This window comes from Parasteatoda tepidariorum, chromosome X2, assembly GCF_043381705.1.
Source record: "Parasteatoda tepidariorum isolate YZ-2023 chromosome X2, CAS_Ptep_4.0, whole genome shotgun sequence".
NCBI classification, from domain to species: Eukaryota; Metazoa; Arthropoda; class Arachnida; order Araneae; family Theridiidae; genus Parasteatoda; species Parasteatoda tepidariorum.
In genome coordinates this window covers 55,121,347-55,139,866 of record NC_092215.1, presented here as the reverse complement: position 1 = coordinate 55,139,866, position 18,520 = coordinate 55,121,347, and the positions used below count along the sequence as shown (strand labels likewise).

Below are 18,520 nucleotides of genomic sequence, written 5' to 3'. Positions count from 1 at the left end.
CGCTGCAACCCAATACAACGGTAACATCAGAAAATCTAAAATTTTGATTATCGGAATCAATTACTTCGGATTAATGAGGTTTTACTGTGTTTTGAATTAAAGAAGAAAGGCTTTTTTTTTTAAGAGGCTGAAAAGTCATACTTTTAATCATTTTTAATCGTTCGCAAAAAAACTGATGATGTTCAACAGTATCTTTGAGACATTTAAAATATCAGAATTTGAGAGAAAAATTACTTTTAGATTATATTTAAATTTTTTTTAAGAGTTTTGCAATAATCTATTTTTTGAAGGCAGTTAAAAAGTTTTTGATTTCTTTTTTAAATTTTCGATAAATATCCTTGTTTTTTGTGCAATTTACGTTATAAGTATTTTTTGCCATCATTGAAATCAGTTTTCAACAGTTTAAACTGTAATAAAATTAAATTTTAAAATGTCTGAAAACTAACTAACGTGTAATCTTAAATGCCTGATTCAGAAATCATAAATCACAAATTTCGATTGCTTTGAAGATCATAGAAATTCTAAAAATTATCAACACTATTTTTCCTAATCCAATAAAGTAACCATTTTTTGCCCACCTTCTTTGAAAAGTATTATGCTACCGAATACATCAAAAGTTTGTTAAGTGCAAAATAATAGATGGAGATAACGAAAATTAAGTATTCTTAAAAATCAAGATAGGTAAGTGAGGTCTCTTAACGCAGATTAATTTTTAAAAGTAAAATAAATAAATAAAATTTAAAAAAAGTCTACCCAATCTTCTTAAAAACTTATTTTTACATTGATTTAACCAACATGAATAATTTTTTTCAATAAATTAATACACTGCTAATTTAAATATATTAAGGATTTCTCCAATGTATTAAAACAACGAAACTTGCGCTCAAAAATTCATTAATGTGCACAAACGTAAAATTTTTGTAACTGTAAAATATTGATTTTGCTTGGCGAGTCTCAATGTCTTATTGACATTTTGAATGTTTAACAGAAGGTTCACAAAATGATTTAAAAAAGTGATAAGGATTGTTTTGAAAATAATAAGACACTTTTGTTTGATTTGAGTGCATGGAAGCGCATCAGAAGTGAATCCATTCTCAGACATTGTTTCTTAAAAACTGATTGTTGAGTCGCTTTAATTCCTGTCTCTTGATAAGATTTTCTGCTGACTTGAAAGACGCGCGAAATATTTTTTCAATTTTCGGATTTTTACATTTTTTTATAGAATCTTGTAGGATTTATCAATAGCAATTTTTTCAAGATTTTGTACATTTAAAATAAAGCCAAAAAATCTATGAAACTTGCTCAAAAATTTCTTATCAATCAAAAAAAAAAATAGTCCCATGTTTCATAAAATAATAAAAAGTTCGCAAATTTTGCCTAAAAAAAATTGCTTTAAAACTTTTTTTCACGATTATTTATAGAGCATGAACGATTTTTTTCGATAAATGAAAACTCCTAAAATATTATAACTCTAAATGATATATAAATAATATTATACTCTAAATGATACTCTTAATTTAAATATATTAATAATTTCATCAATAAACTAATACAACGAAACTTTTTTCCATATAGTAATGTTCTCAGTTTAAATATTTCTTTTATTTAATAATATATTAATGAAATGAAAATGTTTTCTATAAAATTTAAATATATTAATAATATCTGCACTATATTAATGCTACGAGACATTTTTAAACGCATTAATTCACTCTCGATTTAACTAAATTAACAATTTATCAACACAATAATTTTTTTCTAAAAAAACATTAAGACTCTCAATTTAACTTTATTAGTTATTTTTTCAATATATTTATGAAACAAAACTGTTCAATATATTAGAACGCTCTCAACTTAAATGCATTAATAATTTCTTCAATATATTAATCCAAAGAAACTTTTTTCAATACATGAATGAACTCTCTTTTAGCGAGATAGGTGATTCCGCCTCTTCTGCTTTAAAAAATCCGCTCTTCATCTTGAAAAACAGGGAAACGGAACGAAGAACTGAAAACCGAAAATTTGGCATTGTTGGCGCCATACTCATTCACACCATTTGAAAAATGTAGTAACCCTGAGAAGCAGCGGTAGCTCAACGTGAATGTTTACTCAACGAGAAGATAAATGTTTGTTGTTAATCCACGCGGTTACAGTCAGCGTGGAATCTTCTCTAAAAGAGTTTGCTCTTTCCCCTTAGTAATGAATTCGATATTTATCTGATCAGTTCATTTTATCTCATCATGATTCTTCCTTTACTTTTTGCATTATTTCATTTTTCTTTAGCATGGAGTTCTTCTTACGAAATGGAAGTAACTCGAACATGCGAACCTATACGAATTGACAGTTGCAAAAATATTGGATATAATGTGACAGGAATGCCGAACTTTGTTGGCCACGATATGCAACACGACGCGCAATTGCAAATCCAGACTTTCATGCCTCTGATTCAATATGGATGTTCTTCGAGGCTTTCATTTTTTCTTTGTTCAGTATATGTACCCATGTGTACTGATAAAGTTCCTCAACCTATTGGTCCATGCAGAAGTCTTTGCGAATCAGTGCAAGAACGTTGTGAGCCGGTGCTTTTAGAGTTTGGTTTTCAATGGCCAGTAGCTTTGAACTGTAGCCAATTCCCACCCGTAAATAATGAGAAACATATGTGCATGGAAGGGCCACAACATGAAGAACAAAAACCTTACCGTGATAGACGTCCTTTACGACATCAAAAAGGACCTGGTATTAGCCATCCTAGACAGAATCTTGTCAACAGCTGTAGACATTTGCGTTCACATGATCAGTTTTATTATATAAACATTACAAAACATTGTGTAGCATCTTGCCGATCTAACATTCTCTATTCAAAAGAAAACAAGGAATTTGCTCAAGTGTGGGTGGCCGTATGGACTGGCATCTGCTTCTTGTCAACTATGTTTACTTTGATTATGTTTTTCATGAATACTGATCGATTCAGATTTCCTGAAAAGATTATAATTTTAATCAGTTGGTGTTATTTCCTTTGCAGTTTCGGCTATTTAATCCGACTAATAGCTGGAAGAGAGCAAACTGCCTGTTATTGGAACTCTCACTTCAATGAATCTCTCCTTGTTCATGGTGGTCTTTATAACATTAATTGCACACTTGTTTTCACTCTATTGTATTATTTTGGAATGGCTAGCTCGATTTGGTGGATGATTTTGTGTCTCAACTGGTTTTTGAGTGCTGGTCTTGGCTGGAATATGGAACGTTTCAGTACTTATTTCCATCTCTTTGCCTGGTTCGTCCCTGCTGTCAAAACCATCGCAATTTTAGTAATGAATGGAGTAGATGCTGATGAATTAACTGGCATTTGCTATGTGGGCAATCAGGATCGACAATTTTTAGTGCGCTTCGTTATTGTGCCTTCTTTCACTTATTTAGCAGTTGGTGTTATCTTTCTAGTTGCTGGAATGTTGGCCATTATCAAGAACAAAAGCTACCGAACAAAAGTCAGTAGCATGGACGAGAAGTGGGAAACATTAATGGTTCGAGTTGGAATCTTCGCAGTTTTGTACACAGTTCCAGCAATTTGCATGCTCGTCACCAACTTCTACGAGTTTACAAAAAAGGATGAATGGCTGGCTCATGATTCTACTTCTCGTCCTAATGTAGAACTATTCACACTTAAAATATTCATGTCCTTGGTTGTTGGCATTACTACTGGTGTATGGTTATACACTTCTAGATCTCCGCAGCTGAGGAGACCCAAATTGAGCTCTCGTAACCAGAGAGTATGTAATCACCAAGTATTGCTGGGTCCTCAGCAAAAAATGACAATTGTCTAAAGAAGTGTGTCATTAGTGATCATTTGGGGGGACATTTTTATTTATTCTCGTGATCTGAGAATGAAATTTTATTCCACAATGTTCACGCCAAAGCTCGTGTAAGTACTGTGATTTTATACAATTTGACAATACAACTCTGTTTATGTTCATACTGGCAGTGGCGTAAATAACACTCCTGCAACCCCCGCGGTGCGGGGGGCGCACGAGGTTTGAGTGCGCATGATCCAGAAATAATACACTATGATAGGGGTGCACAATCTGCTTTTGAGATGCTGCCGGCTGCAGAACCGAAACATGATTTTAAAAAAAACTATTGTAATTTTTTGGAAGATAAAAAATATCAAAAATTATGAATTACGCATTTAAGCTTGTAACGCACAAAATCTAAATGTAGTTTTTCGATCCCTTTTTTTGGTGGTTATCGCTTCGAATTTCTAAAGCTTCAAAAATTCTAATATATTTAATTCCACAAAATTATGATGGTTGAATTTTCAATTTTAATTATCACTTTTGAAACAAAAAAGAAATAACTTTTTTATTCGACGTGCTTCATTTATGTCACCATTATCCTACTGTTTTCTTAATACTCTCTTTCTCTCAGTACTCATTTTCTATCGGTACTATTTCTTTCTCGTTTCTCTAAGTATGTTTATCTAAGTTCAACTCGTAACTAAGTTCTGACTTTTACTCATTTTTCTAAGTATCATATCGTTTCTCTGAGTATTTTTTTTCTATTGTTTTTCATTACTTATTGCTACACATTTCCACATGTTTAAGTAAATCCTGATATTTTTAACATAAATTGATACGACACTCGAATCGCGCATTTCAATGTGCGCTTTATTTGTGCCAATTTCATCGCAAATCTAAGAGTTTTTATTATTGTTCTTTTTATAGTTATTGTTAGATTTCGAAAATCCAGATATTTTTAATCCAGCATTAAAACAACTAGCAATTTTCGAATTTGTTGTTGTTTCTCAATCGTTTTTTTATTTATTTATTTTTTTTAAGTTGTTACTAGTTCTTTCTTTCTTTCTTTTTTTATCATTCTCAATATTTTTATAACACGTGAAATACGAACATGAGTTTTTTTTAAAAACTGTTTACCTCTTTTGAACTTTTTCTAATTTTTCGTGCTTAAAAAACCATTTTAAGATTTAACATTTATGATGAAATCTCTTATAATTCACGAAATATAAATGTTCTAAAGCTAAAAATATACTGAATTGAATCCTATTTAGTACTTTTCTAAATAACGCCTTTCCATCGCAATTATTAATTCCTTATAAATTAAAATAATTTATATTAAAATATGCAAATTAAAATACATAAATTAATATAAATTAAAATAAAATGAATGATTATAAGTACCCAAATATATGTATTTCCATAGTGTTTTTGCTTCATATTGTATTTTTGTAATAAGCGAAATACGAGCATGAGTTTTTTTTTAAGAACTGTTTACTGTTTTTGAACTTTATTTAATCTTTTTGTGACTTAAAGTGCTTGAAAAACCATTTTAAGATTTAACATTTATGAAATCTCTTATAATTCATGAAATATAAATGTTCTAAAGCTAAAAATATACTGAATTGAATCCTATTTAGTACTTTTTTAAATAATGCCATTCCATCACAATTATTAATTCTTTATAAATTAAAATAATTGATATTAAAATATACAAATTAAAATAGATAAATTAATATAAATTAAAATAAAATGAATGATTATAAGTACCCAAATGTATGTATCTCAATAGTGTTTTTGTTTCATATTGTATTTTTGTAATAAGCGAAATACGAGCATGAGTTTTTTTTTAAAAACTGTTTACTGTTTTTGAATTTTATCTAATTTTTTTGTGGCTTAAAGTGCTTGAAAAACCATTTTAAGATTTAACATTTATGAAATCTCTTATAATTCACTAAATATAAATGTTCTAAAGCTAAAAATATACTGAATTGAATCCCAACTGAATAATGACTCTTATTTAGAGCTATAATGCTTTTGCTTTATTTTAAATTGTAGACCCTATGCAATTTTTTTAATTAAAATATTTATTTTGCATTTATGTTACTTAATAAAATATTTATTTATTTTTTATTGTTTACTTTCATTCAAAAACATTTTTGTTAATTTATTTTAAAATAAACTTTTGTGTTCTGATATATGATAAAAAACTATCACTTCCCCTTCCCCATCTTTATATTTTTTCCGACAAATCTGCTCTTCGATAAGAAGAAAATATATAGATTTTTTTAATGAATTTCAGCATTTAAAAGAATTTGATTTTATGCAGATATATTACTAAGTTGACTAATTAAGAGAAGAAAAAAAAAGAATTCAGGTAATAAAAAAATAATTATAATTATTTAAAGAATTTAATTTCCTGCAAATATTTTACTAAGTTGATTGATAAATAGAATTGTGCCTCAAGCACTGATATTTTTGAAAGTATCATAATTGCCTCAACTTGGGCATGCAGCCCTTCATTCAAGGAAGGGTTGTTTCCCCAACTATTTCAATCACAATATTAATTTTTTCCTTAATAAAATATTTTTTTAAATTCACTTTATAAATAATAATAATCCTTTACTAAACTTTGAATATAATTATTGTAAGATAGTGAGTTATTTTCTTATATTATTATGATGAATTTCCTTTTAATGTGGTATATAGGTAAGTGTATACTATGTTCCTATTTAGTACTTTTCTAAATTATTCCTTTCCATCGCAATTATTAATTCCTTATAAATTAAAATTAAAATAACTGAAATTAAAATAAAGAAATTAAAATATAGAAATTAAAATATAGAAATTAAAATATAGAAATTAATATAAATTAAAATAAAGTGAATGATTATAAGTACCCAAATGTATCTTCATAGTGTTTTTGTTTCATATTATAATTTTGCTGAAAAAAAATCTTAAAAGTCTAAGATACCCCGCATTTATAAATCTTGCAGGTGGGCACACCTAAGTCTATGTACGCCACTGCATACTAGTGAATCAATTGTTATAATGTTTCGAACTTAGAAAAATCATCAGTACACGTGAATCATTATTTTTATGTATAAAGTGTATAGTTATTTTATTTGCACTGGTTTATATTTGTAATATAGCTTTATTTTTTAAATGTGTACTTAAGCATTTACTTAATTTACGATGTGCCTTATATTTATTAGTAAACAAACTATATATTATCAGAACAGATTTTAATATTGAACAATTTACGAATCAGATTTTATCTGGATCAACATTTATAACTAGTATTATAATATTGTTTATCAAAAAAAAAACTCCATTTATAAAATCTGATACTAATCTGAAATAGAATTTTTTTTTTAAAAAAATCTGAAGTATGTTTTTATTTATTGTATTTTGTAATATATTCTAAGGTCTGGTACAATATAGCTGCATTTGTAAGTAATCAATTGTTTTCTTGTTTATAACTTGTTTTCACATGCTTTTTAGATAAATAAAATGTTTTAAAATTAATAAAATAATTTTATCTCTGTCAATCTCTCTTTGGAAACAAGGTAAGCTATGATGATGCATAATCATCATTATTTCTCATTTATTTAAATTTTATAATTGACTAATGCAGTAATAAATAAAAAGTCAAAAGTGCTAGTAAGCTTTTTTATTATATGAATTTCTTTTCTATTTATGAAAAGTATTAACTTCTTCAACAAACCGTGAATAATTTATGTTCACCAGTAGATATATTTAATTAATTTTCTTTTTAGTATCTCATGCAAAAATTATTTGTTAATCTGAGATACTTATTATTTTTGAGATAATTATTATTATCTCTTACAAAAATTATGTATTGGAGGATCTGCGAAGAAATAACACTATCGATATCTGACAAAGCTACATAACATTAAAAACTGCTTGATTACAAGTTGAAACTTGAGGGTGTTGTCTTTGTTCTTCTGCTGCAATCATACAAGTTTTGGACACTTGCAGGGCCGGATTTAAGCTTGGTGGGGCCCTAAGCTACTGAAAATGATGGGGCCCTTATAAGTTCAATTCCATTTCTATACACCTAAAGTAAACTGTCATTATTTTTTTATTGTTGCGTATTAACATTATATTATTAAAAAATTTGATAATATTGCTTTATTGTTAAATATATTAATTGTGACGAGACTATTATGTAGAACTTTTCTTTTATTGCACATATTTTTTGAACGAGGGAAAAAAGTTACAAAAGAAACACATTTTAAGCACGGAGTAAAAATTTGGCGTGCTGGGCCACTATATATTTAACAGTCTTATTTTTAGATTCATTTTAATTATATTTTATTTGCAATTTTTAATGATTTTTTCGCGAATTTTTTTCTCAATTGCTTTTTTTTTACGTTACAAAATGTATAAGACTTAGAAACATGAAATTTTGAATCTGCGTAGAAAATATGCAAAGAGTTAGAAAGAAAACAAGAAAATACAATTTGATTATTAGTTTTATTTTTTTTTATAACCGCCGTTGAACAACCGACCCAATTTCGAGTTACGACTTCTAATATTCAACTTCGTGGCCTTGTAATTTTGAAACCAATCCAGATGACAAGGGAACTGCCAGATTAGTACCCAGGGGTATTTCTTTGTTATGAGAACTTGGAGGAATTTGTGACCCCGACAGATTTAACATGCACCAGTCACCATTTTATGCGTGGGTATTCCTCTGCCGGATGGATTCAAACTCCCATTCTCACGAACACGAGTTCAACGCCCTATCAACCAGGCTATCCCGGCCAAATTTATTAGTTTGTTTTATAACAGTCATTGCACAGACGACCCAATTTCGAGTTTACTACTACTAATATTCAACTCCGTTGCCTTGTGATTTTGAACCCAATCCAGAAGACATGGGAACTGCTAGATTAGTACCCAGAGGTATTTATTTGCTATGAGAACTTGGAGGACTTCGTGACCCCGACAGATTTAGCATGCACCAGTTACCATTTTATACATGGGTATTCTTCTGCCGGCTGGATTCAAACCCCCATTCTCACGAACACGAGTCCAACGCCCTATCAGCCAGGCTGTCCCGGCCAAATTTATTAGTTTATTTTATAACCATCGTTGAACAGTCGACCCAATTTCGAGTTTACGACTACTAATATTCAACTCCGTAGCTTTGTCATTTTGAATCCAATCCAGCAGTCCCGGGAGGGGAGCAGGTGAGGGCCATTGTATTAATACTGTTTGTAAAAATAAAAAGACCATTTCGTAAGCTGATATTATTTAATTGATGTTTATATTGAAAATTTTTCTTCATTATTTTTGCTTTCTTTTTAATTATTTTAAGTACATTTGTTAAATTTTCGTGCAAGAAAAAAAATGTCATTATTTATGTAAATTTTGGGCTTATATTTTTAAGGATTTATTAAAGGCTCTATTAAATATCAGAGAGAATAAATGTCATACGAGTTTAAAGTATCAGCTCTGCTCTTGATGGTGTATAGTGGCTAGGATGTCAAGGAGCATCAGTTCCGGGCATCCAGCCAAAACGAGCATTCAACATATCAATGGAACACACTAAAGCTTTATATCAATTAGCAATTAGTTTTAGATAATTACAATTGTAGAATAATTATCTTATTATAGAATGAAATGTTTTAAAAGACAAATATCTGTTAATGTTTAACATTTAATCAACGAAAAAACAGAACCAATATTGAAATCTAACGAATTTATTATTTTTAATTACTGATAAAGTTTGTGACAGAAAAAAAAATTTAAACCTGGTAGATTTCAGAATTTTTTAAACACCTTCTAGTTATACTATTCAATCAAATAGGTTTCGATGTCTTTCATCCCGGTCTCATTAGTGATTCAGCATATTTCGATATCATTTTTGTTTCGTTCTTACTTAATATTAATTTGTTTGCGACAGTTAATTTGTATGCCTCATTTACTACATTTTCGAGGAGTTTAAAAATATAATATTGAGGATTTTAACTTTTTTGTATGCCTCTTTTATTACGTCATCATCACACCCACACACAACTGTCTACTCTAAATAATGCTTTATAGAATGAGATAGAACAAACGTGTGTAGTTATTTAAATTCTTATTCAAAAGTATTAGTTAATTTTTTTTTGAACTGACAATTTCTGTCCCTTATTAGATATTTTAAAGTGCTATTTAAAACCGCTGCATTTCACATGAAAGCATTAAATATATCATTTGTACAATTTTAAAGTAAAATAAAAGGGAATTCTGATCCTTAGAAACAGATATTAAATAGTCTGATGATCGGATGATGGGATAAAAAAAACTTTTTTACCTTTTAAACTAAAAAATTATTTATTTATAAATAATTTATTAATACTCAAATTGCTTGAAAGATAATATGTTCCCTACTAATGAAAACCGAAGTTTTTTGTTTTATTCAGTCATTTATTTATATTTTATATGTCCGACAATGTGAAAAAGAAAAAAAAATGCATTTTGGGCTTCTGAGAGCCCCAGCTCCCAATAAAACTTTAAAAAAAGAGGGGAGAAAGCAGGATCTGGGGGCCCTTGTCATCTCGGGGCCCCAAGCTACAGCTTATTTAGCTTATACGTAAATCCTGCCTTGGACACTTGTCATAAATTTGAGATTTTGATCCTTACTTAGATATTAATTTGCAGCTCCCTGACATTTTGTCTCCGTTTTCGACAAGGATTCTAAACATATGTATGTTTTTATGAGGTTATTCAAGACCTTATATACCTTCAAACTTTTCGAAAAATATATTTTTGTCTAAACGCAATTGCTTTTAAAGATAATGTAACACCTATTTTGCTTTAATTTGCGCAAGTTTGATAGTTCTTTAGATAAATTTTTTCTGTATTCCTTTATATTCTTCGTGTGTTTTCAATTCTTTATTGATTTTTACAGAACGCGAAATTTTGCGAAAAAAATGCATAAAATTAGATTTTTTTAACCTTTTTTTTCCCTCTAAATTTAAATGAAAATTGATTCTTGTGTCGATTTATACTCCTACTAACTGAAGGAGTAATTTTTTATTTTTCCATTTTTACAAGTATTTTTAAAATATTTCGCATGACTTATTATTAGAAATTTCTCTAAACTGTCATATTTCTCGAAATCAAGCCAAATATTTTCTAAAAATAGCAATAAAATTTTATGTCAGTTTAAATAAAATAAAAATAAAAATCTAAAATGTTCACTTACAAGATTCACAAAAATCTAAATGTTAACTCATAATAGTTCAAATAATCGAAAGACAAGAATATAGATTTTGCTGTGACATTATATACAAATAATAATTAAAAAACTATATGCGTACTGCATATTTTTCAGAAGTTTATTTATACTTCACTTCCTTAGTAGTATTTATTACTTTATATGAGTAAGCAATTTTATTGAGTAAATGAGTTACTGCTGAACAAATAAATTCCTAAAACTAAATATTTTAAAATCTGTTCTATTTTTACTTGAAATCTTTTTAGTATATATTGTTTCATATATTTTTTAAATTCGCATTACTTCATTTTCTCCATATGTTTAATTTATTTAATTTGATTTTAATATCAGACCTGCCGATTTTTGAGAACGGTATTTGCTAGTTGTAGCCAATTTTATGCTTTAATATATAACTCTGGTTTTAAAAAGTTTGATTAAAAATTATTTTAACTACCACAAATTAGCACGCTGAATGCTATGGGGGACACCGGTGACCAGCACCGAGTTTGTCCGTAGTGCCATGGGGGTCACCGGTGACCGGCGAAGCCAAGATTATCAGAAACACGTAATTCGAGTAAATTTTTAGTGTTTTTAATTGTTTTATATTATTATCGTTACTAAAATGGTTTGAAGAAATTAATGCAATACATACTAAGAAAATCATTTTCGAAATATGGGCAAGCCATGTAAAATTAGCGTGGCATTCAACGTGTTAAAGAAAAACATATGCAGTGTATCTACCACTACAAAAATGTAATTCCAATTCACTTGTATAAAATACATTTTAACTCGATACTATGTTGGGGTATCTTTTCGTAGATGAAGGTTGACATTGTCAATAACTACTATCACATTGGTGACCTTCGGACACGATGTGAACATGACTACCTTGACAGAAATTCCCAATTCAATATGAACACGCCAACTTAATTGGATGGTCCATATTGAACAGTTGACTAGCTACATGTTACTGTGACGTTATCCACCTCCTCGCGCTGTTGCTACTTAGTCTCGATCACACGCAATGTTGACTGCTCGCAATGACAGCATCTCGACTGCTAAAGGCAACACAGGATCGACTGTGAACTTAAAACAGCTCTCACGATCAGCATTCAAAAGTACGGTGACCCTAATACAGCTCTCCCGGCTTCTCACAAAAACAGCAATGAATCAGCTAGTGGTATCCATTCCTCGAATTCTATGAGAGCTATAATTGTGGTGGAGAAGTACTCTAGTGTATCTACCACTATAGAAATGTAATTCCAATTCACTTTACTCGATTCTATGACGCGGTACTTTTTCAAAGATGAAGGTTGACTCTTCCCTCGCATATATTAGGACCCTGTAACAATCGAGATGCTTTTACGTTATGGATAATAAATAATTTCATTTCTTGCATTTTGCTTCTATACTTGTTTATAAACAGTAATTAGAGTTCTCTTAGATCTTCTTATTCATAAACCGAAAATTTATGTGAATATTTTTCTTAATAAGAATATTTTGAAAAAAAAAATTATTAGAATTTTTTGTGTTTTCGTAACATTACATTTACAAAAAAGTTTTCTTCAAAATTATGAATTACAAGTTGATTAAAGGTTGTCACTGTGTTACCTAGTTATCAAATTTATTTTTAGCCACATTGAAAAATATTAGGTCCCCCGACATGAGCCAAAATTTCATTTTTTTGAACCTAAATTTTCTATTTCTTTTTAGAACCACAAATATAATACAAACAAGTTCAAAAATGTAAAGTTTACAATGTAAAGCAACATTAAAAAAAAGTGTTTTCGAAATATAATATTTCGGTTTCCCAGAATCTACATGAATTTTCAACATGCTTTTCATCCCAGTCTTTCGGTTTGATTTTTAAGTAAATTTCAAAGTTAGATTTTTATGTTCAATTTTAAATTTGCTTTTTACTTATTTATCTATTTCTAAAAATTATAAATTTACTTTTTTAACAAAAAAAAATAAAAACTTATGTTAGGTTTATTCCGAAAGAAAAAATTTTCACAGGAAAAGATTTTTCAAAAAGAAACTTTTTTTACTGATTAATTTTTTTAGAATTTCAATTTTACCTAAACATTTTTTTAGTAAACGCGGGACTACAATAACAATTTTTAATCTAATTTGAATGTCAAAAAAANATAAAAACTTATGTTAGGTTTATTCCGAAAGAAAAAATGTTCACAGGAAAGATTTTTCAAAAAGAAACTTTTTTTACTGATTAATTTTTTCAGAATTTCAATTTTACCTAAACGTTTTTTTAGTAAACGCGTGACTACAATAACAATTTTTAATCTAATTTGAATGTCAAAAAAATTTTTTTTGTAAACCCTAGTCTCGTACACCTAGTACTCGTATTTAATTTTAATGTTAAAATTCTTTAAATAATTATTGTTCATTATTAATGTCTCCTTAAGGGACTTTTTTAGAGAATATATTTTACGTTGCATTCTTTGTTATCGGAAACTGAATGTCGATGATCACTTTCCTGAATGTCCGGAATATTATTATTTAGTGCAGTCTCTGAATTTCAGATGAAATGTTTTTTTTCTTTTAAACTACTAGCGCTGAAAAGCCTCGGACGTTAACATGTTTCTGTCATTAAGTGCTGTATGCGTCATATTGTGGTTGGAGCTTGGAAAAATCTGACCGAAATTGAATAAAATTATCAACATAAAAGTTATCGAGGTCACTGTTTAAGAATTAAAGGTTTGAATTGTATTCAAAATGGCGGCGTTTAGGTACCAAACATTGAATATAGTTAAATAATTTTAAATATTACTTAAAAAAAGTTGCATTTTATTGTTATTTAGGACATATATTGCTTATTTTTAACTCTAATACACACATCATTCATTCTGACATGGTCAGTAACAGGAAAATAAATAAAAAATAAAATCTGTTTTTTATGGACTAGTTATAAATAAAATTATTATTTCTATAAATTACATTTAATAGACTGTTTTATATGATTGTAAGATTCTTTTATACAAAATGTATGCAAGAAATATATTACATATTCCAATGATTTGAATTATTTTCTGTAATTAAAAGATCTTATTTCCATGGGTTCTTTTAATACTTTTTTCTGTTGAGAAAAAAGCGGGTCACTATTGAGTTTGACAAATCTTTGTTGTAAGGGAATCATTTTTAGAGCGATTTTTTCAATAATGTTTTTGTGACGTACTTCATGCGCTTCTTCAGATAGTTCAACAACCGAAATTTTAAAAATCTCATGATATTCATGAATTAGCAGTTTGTGTGGAGTTGTATTACATCTCAAACTTGCTCACAAATTTCATTTCGAAAATTATTCAAATACTTAATAACTAAAGATATTTTACTTATAATTTCAACAACAAACATTGCATTTGTAACTGATTATTACCACTGACCGACAATGAACTGATATTATTTTTGAAAGTGTTTCCATAAGTATTTAAACTCAGAAATTTTTAAGAAAATGTAAAATTCGATTATATTTGTTTTATATTTTTCTTTATTTCTCAATGTAAATAATAAAAATTATCATCTTTATTCAATATTCATGTTCAAATTCCTTAACAATTGCGTTAAAAATTTAAAAAAATTACAGAACCTTCTCATTTTACATTTTCATCTATAGAATCAACAAGGACAACTTTGGAAAGCTATTTTTGTTTTACTTGGCTCTGAATGGATCATTATTTAGTTGGACGAACCAAAGGGAACTCCTTTTCATAAATCTAAAATTATATTCAATTTTGAGCTACTTTACAGGGTCAACGTAGAAAAATGTCTTTTAACACGTTGAATGCTATGGGGGGTCACCGGTGACCGGCACTGAGTTGATTCGTATCGCCACGAGGGTCACAGGTGATTGGCGACGCCAAGATTATTAGAAACACTTAATTCGAGTAAATTTTTATATTATTATCGTTACTAAAATGGTTTGAAGAAATGAATGCAATATAGAACACACAAAAATAGTTTTATTTATATACACAGAGATGCCAACTTGCTCCGGACAGCGAATAAATATTTTCCAGTGGTAGTTCATTAATTGTGATTCTTAGTTTATTAAATTCAATTTAGAAGATTTTTATCTACCACTATTTCTAAACAATTCGTAGGCTTATATAATTCAACACTTTTTTCAGATATGTCATGTTAAACCTTTTAAAAAACTAGCAAAATCTATCAAATTTGCAAATTTAGCTCGTAGTTATTTACCATTGTGGCCAAACGGTCAAGCCGTGTAAAATTAGCGTGGCATTCAACGGGTGAAAAATTTTTAGAAATTCAACGGATTTGTTTTATCAAACAGCTAAAGCAATAAAATTATGCATTTAGTAGTTTTGTGTAGGTTATTTAACACTGCAACTATGTCGGCCTAGAATTTTTTATAAATTAAAATGTTCTTTTCGTTTAAACTGACGATAACCGATTTAGATGAAGTAAAAAAGTTCCTGAAACGTAAATGAAGCAAAAACAAAGACATTTTTTCAAAAACTCTTGAGACAAACTTGTAATACTAATTTTGCAATTATTTAGAAATTAATAGAAATAAATTTATTATAAATAACTCCAACTTTGTTAGAAATTGGATTATTTCTATTAAAATTGTAACGCCACAATTTTATTAGAAAAATCCATTAAAATTCTAAATTACCAAACTATATTTCTCAGTTTTTAATTGGATGAAAGCTTAATGTGTGAAAACATTCGAATACTGCTGAGTCGAGTAAAATATCAATTTTAAATGTCGTATTCCTTTCAAGTATAAGGATTGCTGGCAAATGTTTACCTGGCATAAAGACGTGTATATCATTAAAAATAAACTTATGTATGATTTTGTTCCAGTAATATAAATGGAATAATTAAATAGAAAATAAATGTCGATAGTAGCAGCAATGTTTTTCTTATTGAAAAAACAACTGTCAATATGAAATCATAACGTTCAGACTTATTTGACAGTTAAAAACTTGTACATTATTTCAGCTATAAATATATATTTATTTTTAAATGAACTTTTTTTTTTGAATGGCGGGAACTTGGGTCTGTTTCCCATTGGCCTCAGAAATGCCAGAATTACTGTCATTTCTGAGGTCATTGAAAAATAGACCATAGTTCCAACCACTCAAAAAAAAAAAAAAATNAAAAAAAAAAAAAAAATTTACAGGCGAAGTACTGCACGCACAGGTTTTTAGCTGTCAAATAAGTCTTTTGTAACGAATATTTACTTACAATTTTCTTTTTGCATTATATCATTAAAGTAAGTAGAATAAACAATATGCAATATTAAACATTAAAAAGAACGCTATTAATTGATTACCGAAAGGTTGTTATACCGTGTAAAAACCCTTTATGTCAACAACGTAAGTCAATCAAAATTTTAAGTAGGGGAGAGTCGGGTAGCACCGCCCAGCGGGTACCCCCGCCCACTGTCANAACAATAGAAAAATACAAAAATATTGATTATTACTCAATATTATACAGAAATATAAGCAATACTCCTTAAGGGAGCGGGGCTACCCGACTCTCCCCTATAGAGAAAGAGATTACAGGTTAACCATAAAGTTACAAACGCTGATTTTCTTATTTTTTAAATGCAAACAATTTCTGGAAAGATTACGCAATGGGTGAGTAATCTTATTATAATTTGTTTGCGTTTTGATATTTTAAAAATACTTTTTCATTATTTGAAGCTTCATGATTTACTCTACGATTACATTAATGTACTTTAAATTTAAAATGTCTAAAGAGAATTGTTTATGTAGTCCGAACATTCTATAAACAGTCATCTGGCCGAGCTTGAGAGGATGCCATACCGCGGAAGAAAATTTTCGTCGCAAATTCTCTTTCTCCATCATTAATAATTTAAAAGAAGGAAAAAGTAAGTTCAGGCAAATCTAGAGTAAGTCGTAAGTTTCAATTGCAGAAACAAATATTTCAAAATATTAAAATGCGAACAAATTATTAGCAGAGAACTATTCCTTTACGTAATCCTAAGTTATCATCTCATCATTTATTTTCATTTGGGTAATTCTCTTTTCAGTCTTTGAAACTTCATGGATTACTCTAAGTTTGTCTAAACTCACTTTTTCTATACTTTAAATATTAAATTAATAATGAAAGAGAATTTGTGACGAAAAATTACTTCCGCGGTATAGCGGAAGAAAATAACTATCAAAGGGAAAATCATAATAAAGGAATAGTATTTCAAAGCATGAAAAAAAAAATATTCTATTAGTGTAAGAGAAATTGCCGTCATTTTGGAATTTTAATTAATTTTTGCTGAAAAAACTCTGCAATTTTGATATCAGCGGTTTTTTTGAAAGATAGCTTGATATTACGATAAATGTCTTTGTAATTGCATCTTTTACGTTAAGAGCTATAATTTGCTTCCACTGAAAATCAAGCTTCTATGGAGAAACGAAATTGAGAATAAGAAAACCAAAAATTAATTTAAAATTCAGGTCAGTGAAGAAAGGATTTAAATATTAAAAAATCTAGCAGCCGGGAAATTTTGTTTATTAGCAGCCATCTAATCTCATATCTGAAAATGAGGTTAGGTTGAAATTTCAAACTAGTTTCGGTGTAGTTAATTTTTATTTTATTTAGTTTTTTTTTACTCTTTGTCGGACTTTTTAACATAAGGAAAAACTTATTTCATTAAAATTTTAATTATTTCCACTCCTTTCTCGCAGCCATCCATTATTAATTTCGCATTAGCTTTAATGATTTTTCTTACGAAGAAATTCATTTATATAATACCGAGAAGCAGACAAAAAATTCCCCTTTTTATGGTAATACAAACTATTAAATGGCAAACATGCTTGAAATTGCGTCAATTTATGATAATTTTGCATCCAGATAATCAAATTTTATCCATAATCAAAATATTTTTTTTGTGTTGCTTTAAAAAATTCTCAATTTGCTGCAGGAAACACATTACCAAAAACATTCTTTATCAAGAGTCTTGTAAAAGAGGAAATGGTAGTCAACACATCTTTTCTTTAATTACTTCCGGTTCCATTAATTCTAGTCTTGACAAGCAGGCCATCACCAATAAAGATGTTTCTTATCAACATTTTTGAGTGATTTCTGAATTTATTTTACAACTGAACAAAATATGTAACAGCAGTGATGAAAGATAATTTTTTTTAACCAATAAAACAAGTATGAGTTTTTTTAATAAATATTTTGCAAATCATACGGCTTTTCAACTTCGCTACAAATAAGTCTACGAAATAGAGCTATAACATTTACTCTGCGCAACTAAAATTTATCACAATAAAGAGTATCCCAAAGAACAAAATTAAATTAAACTCTATCACCAAAATTTTTTTGTTTAAGCAATTAGTTCATGAAAAAGAAAATTCTTTAAGCTTTGGTATCTCCCTAAAAGACTAATGCAATATATATATTCAATTTTCTTCTATCAACCAAATGATATATATATATATATAAGACTTATTACTGCAACACGTATAATTATCAGATCGTGAGG

At 28.6% G+C, this 18,520-nt stretch overlaps 1 protein-coding gene across 1 annotated transcript in view; it reads left to right on the top strand.

Annotated features, from left to right (window-relative positions):
• Positions 1–2,096: 2,096 nt before the first annotated feature.
• LOC107441389 (frizzled-4) overlaps positions 2,097–18,520 on the top strand; it is a 57,576-nt gene continuing 41,152 nt past the window's right edge. The window contains exon 1 of the mRNA XM_071188457.1: positions 2,097–3,919. Coding sequence (XP_071044558.1) covers positions 2,241–3,821 — 1,581 coding nt within the window. The 5' untranslated portion in view covers positions 2,097–2,240 and the 3' untranslated portion in view covers positions 3,822–3,919. The remainder of the gene's footprint in view (positions 3,920–18,520) is intronic.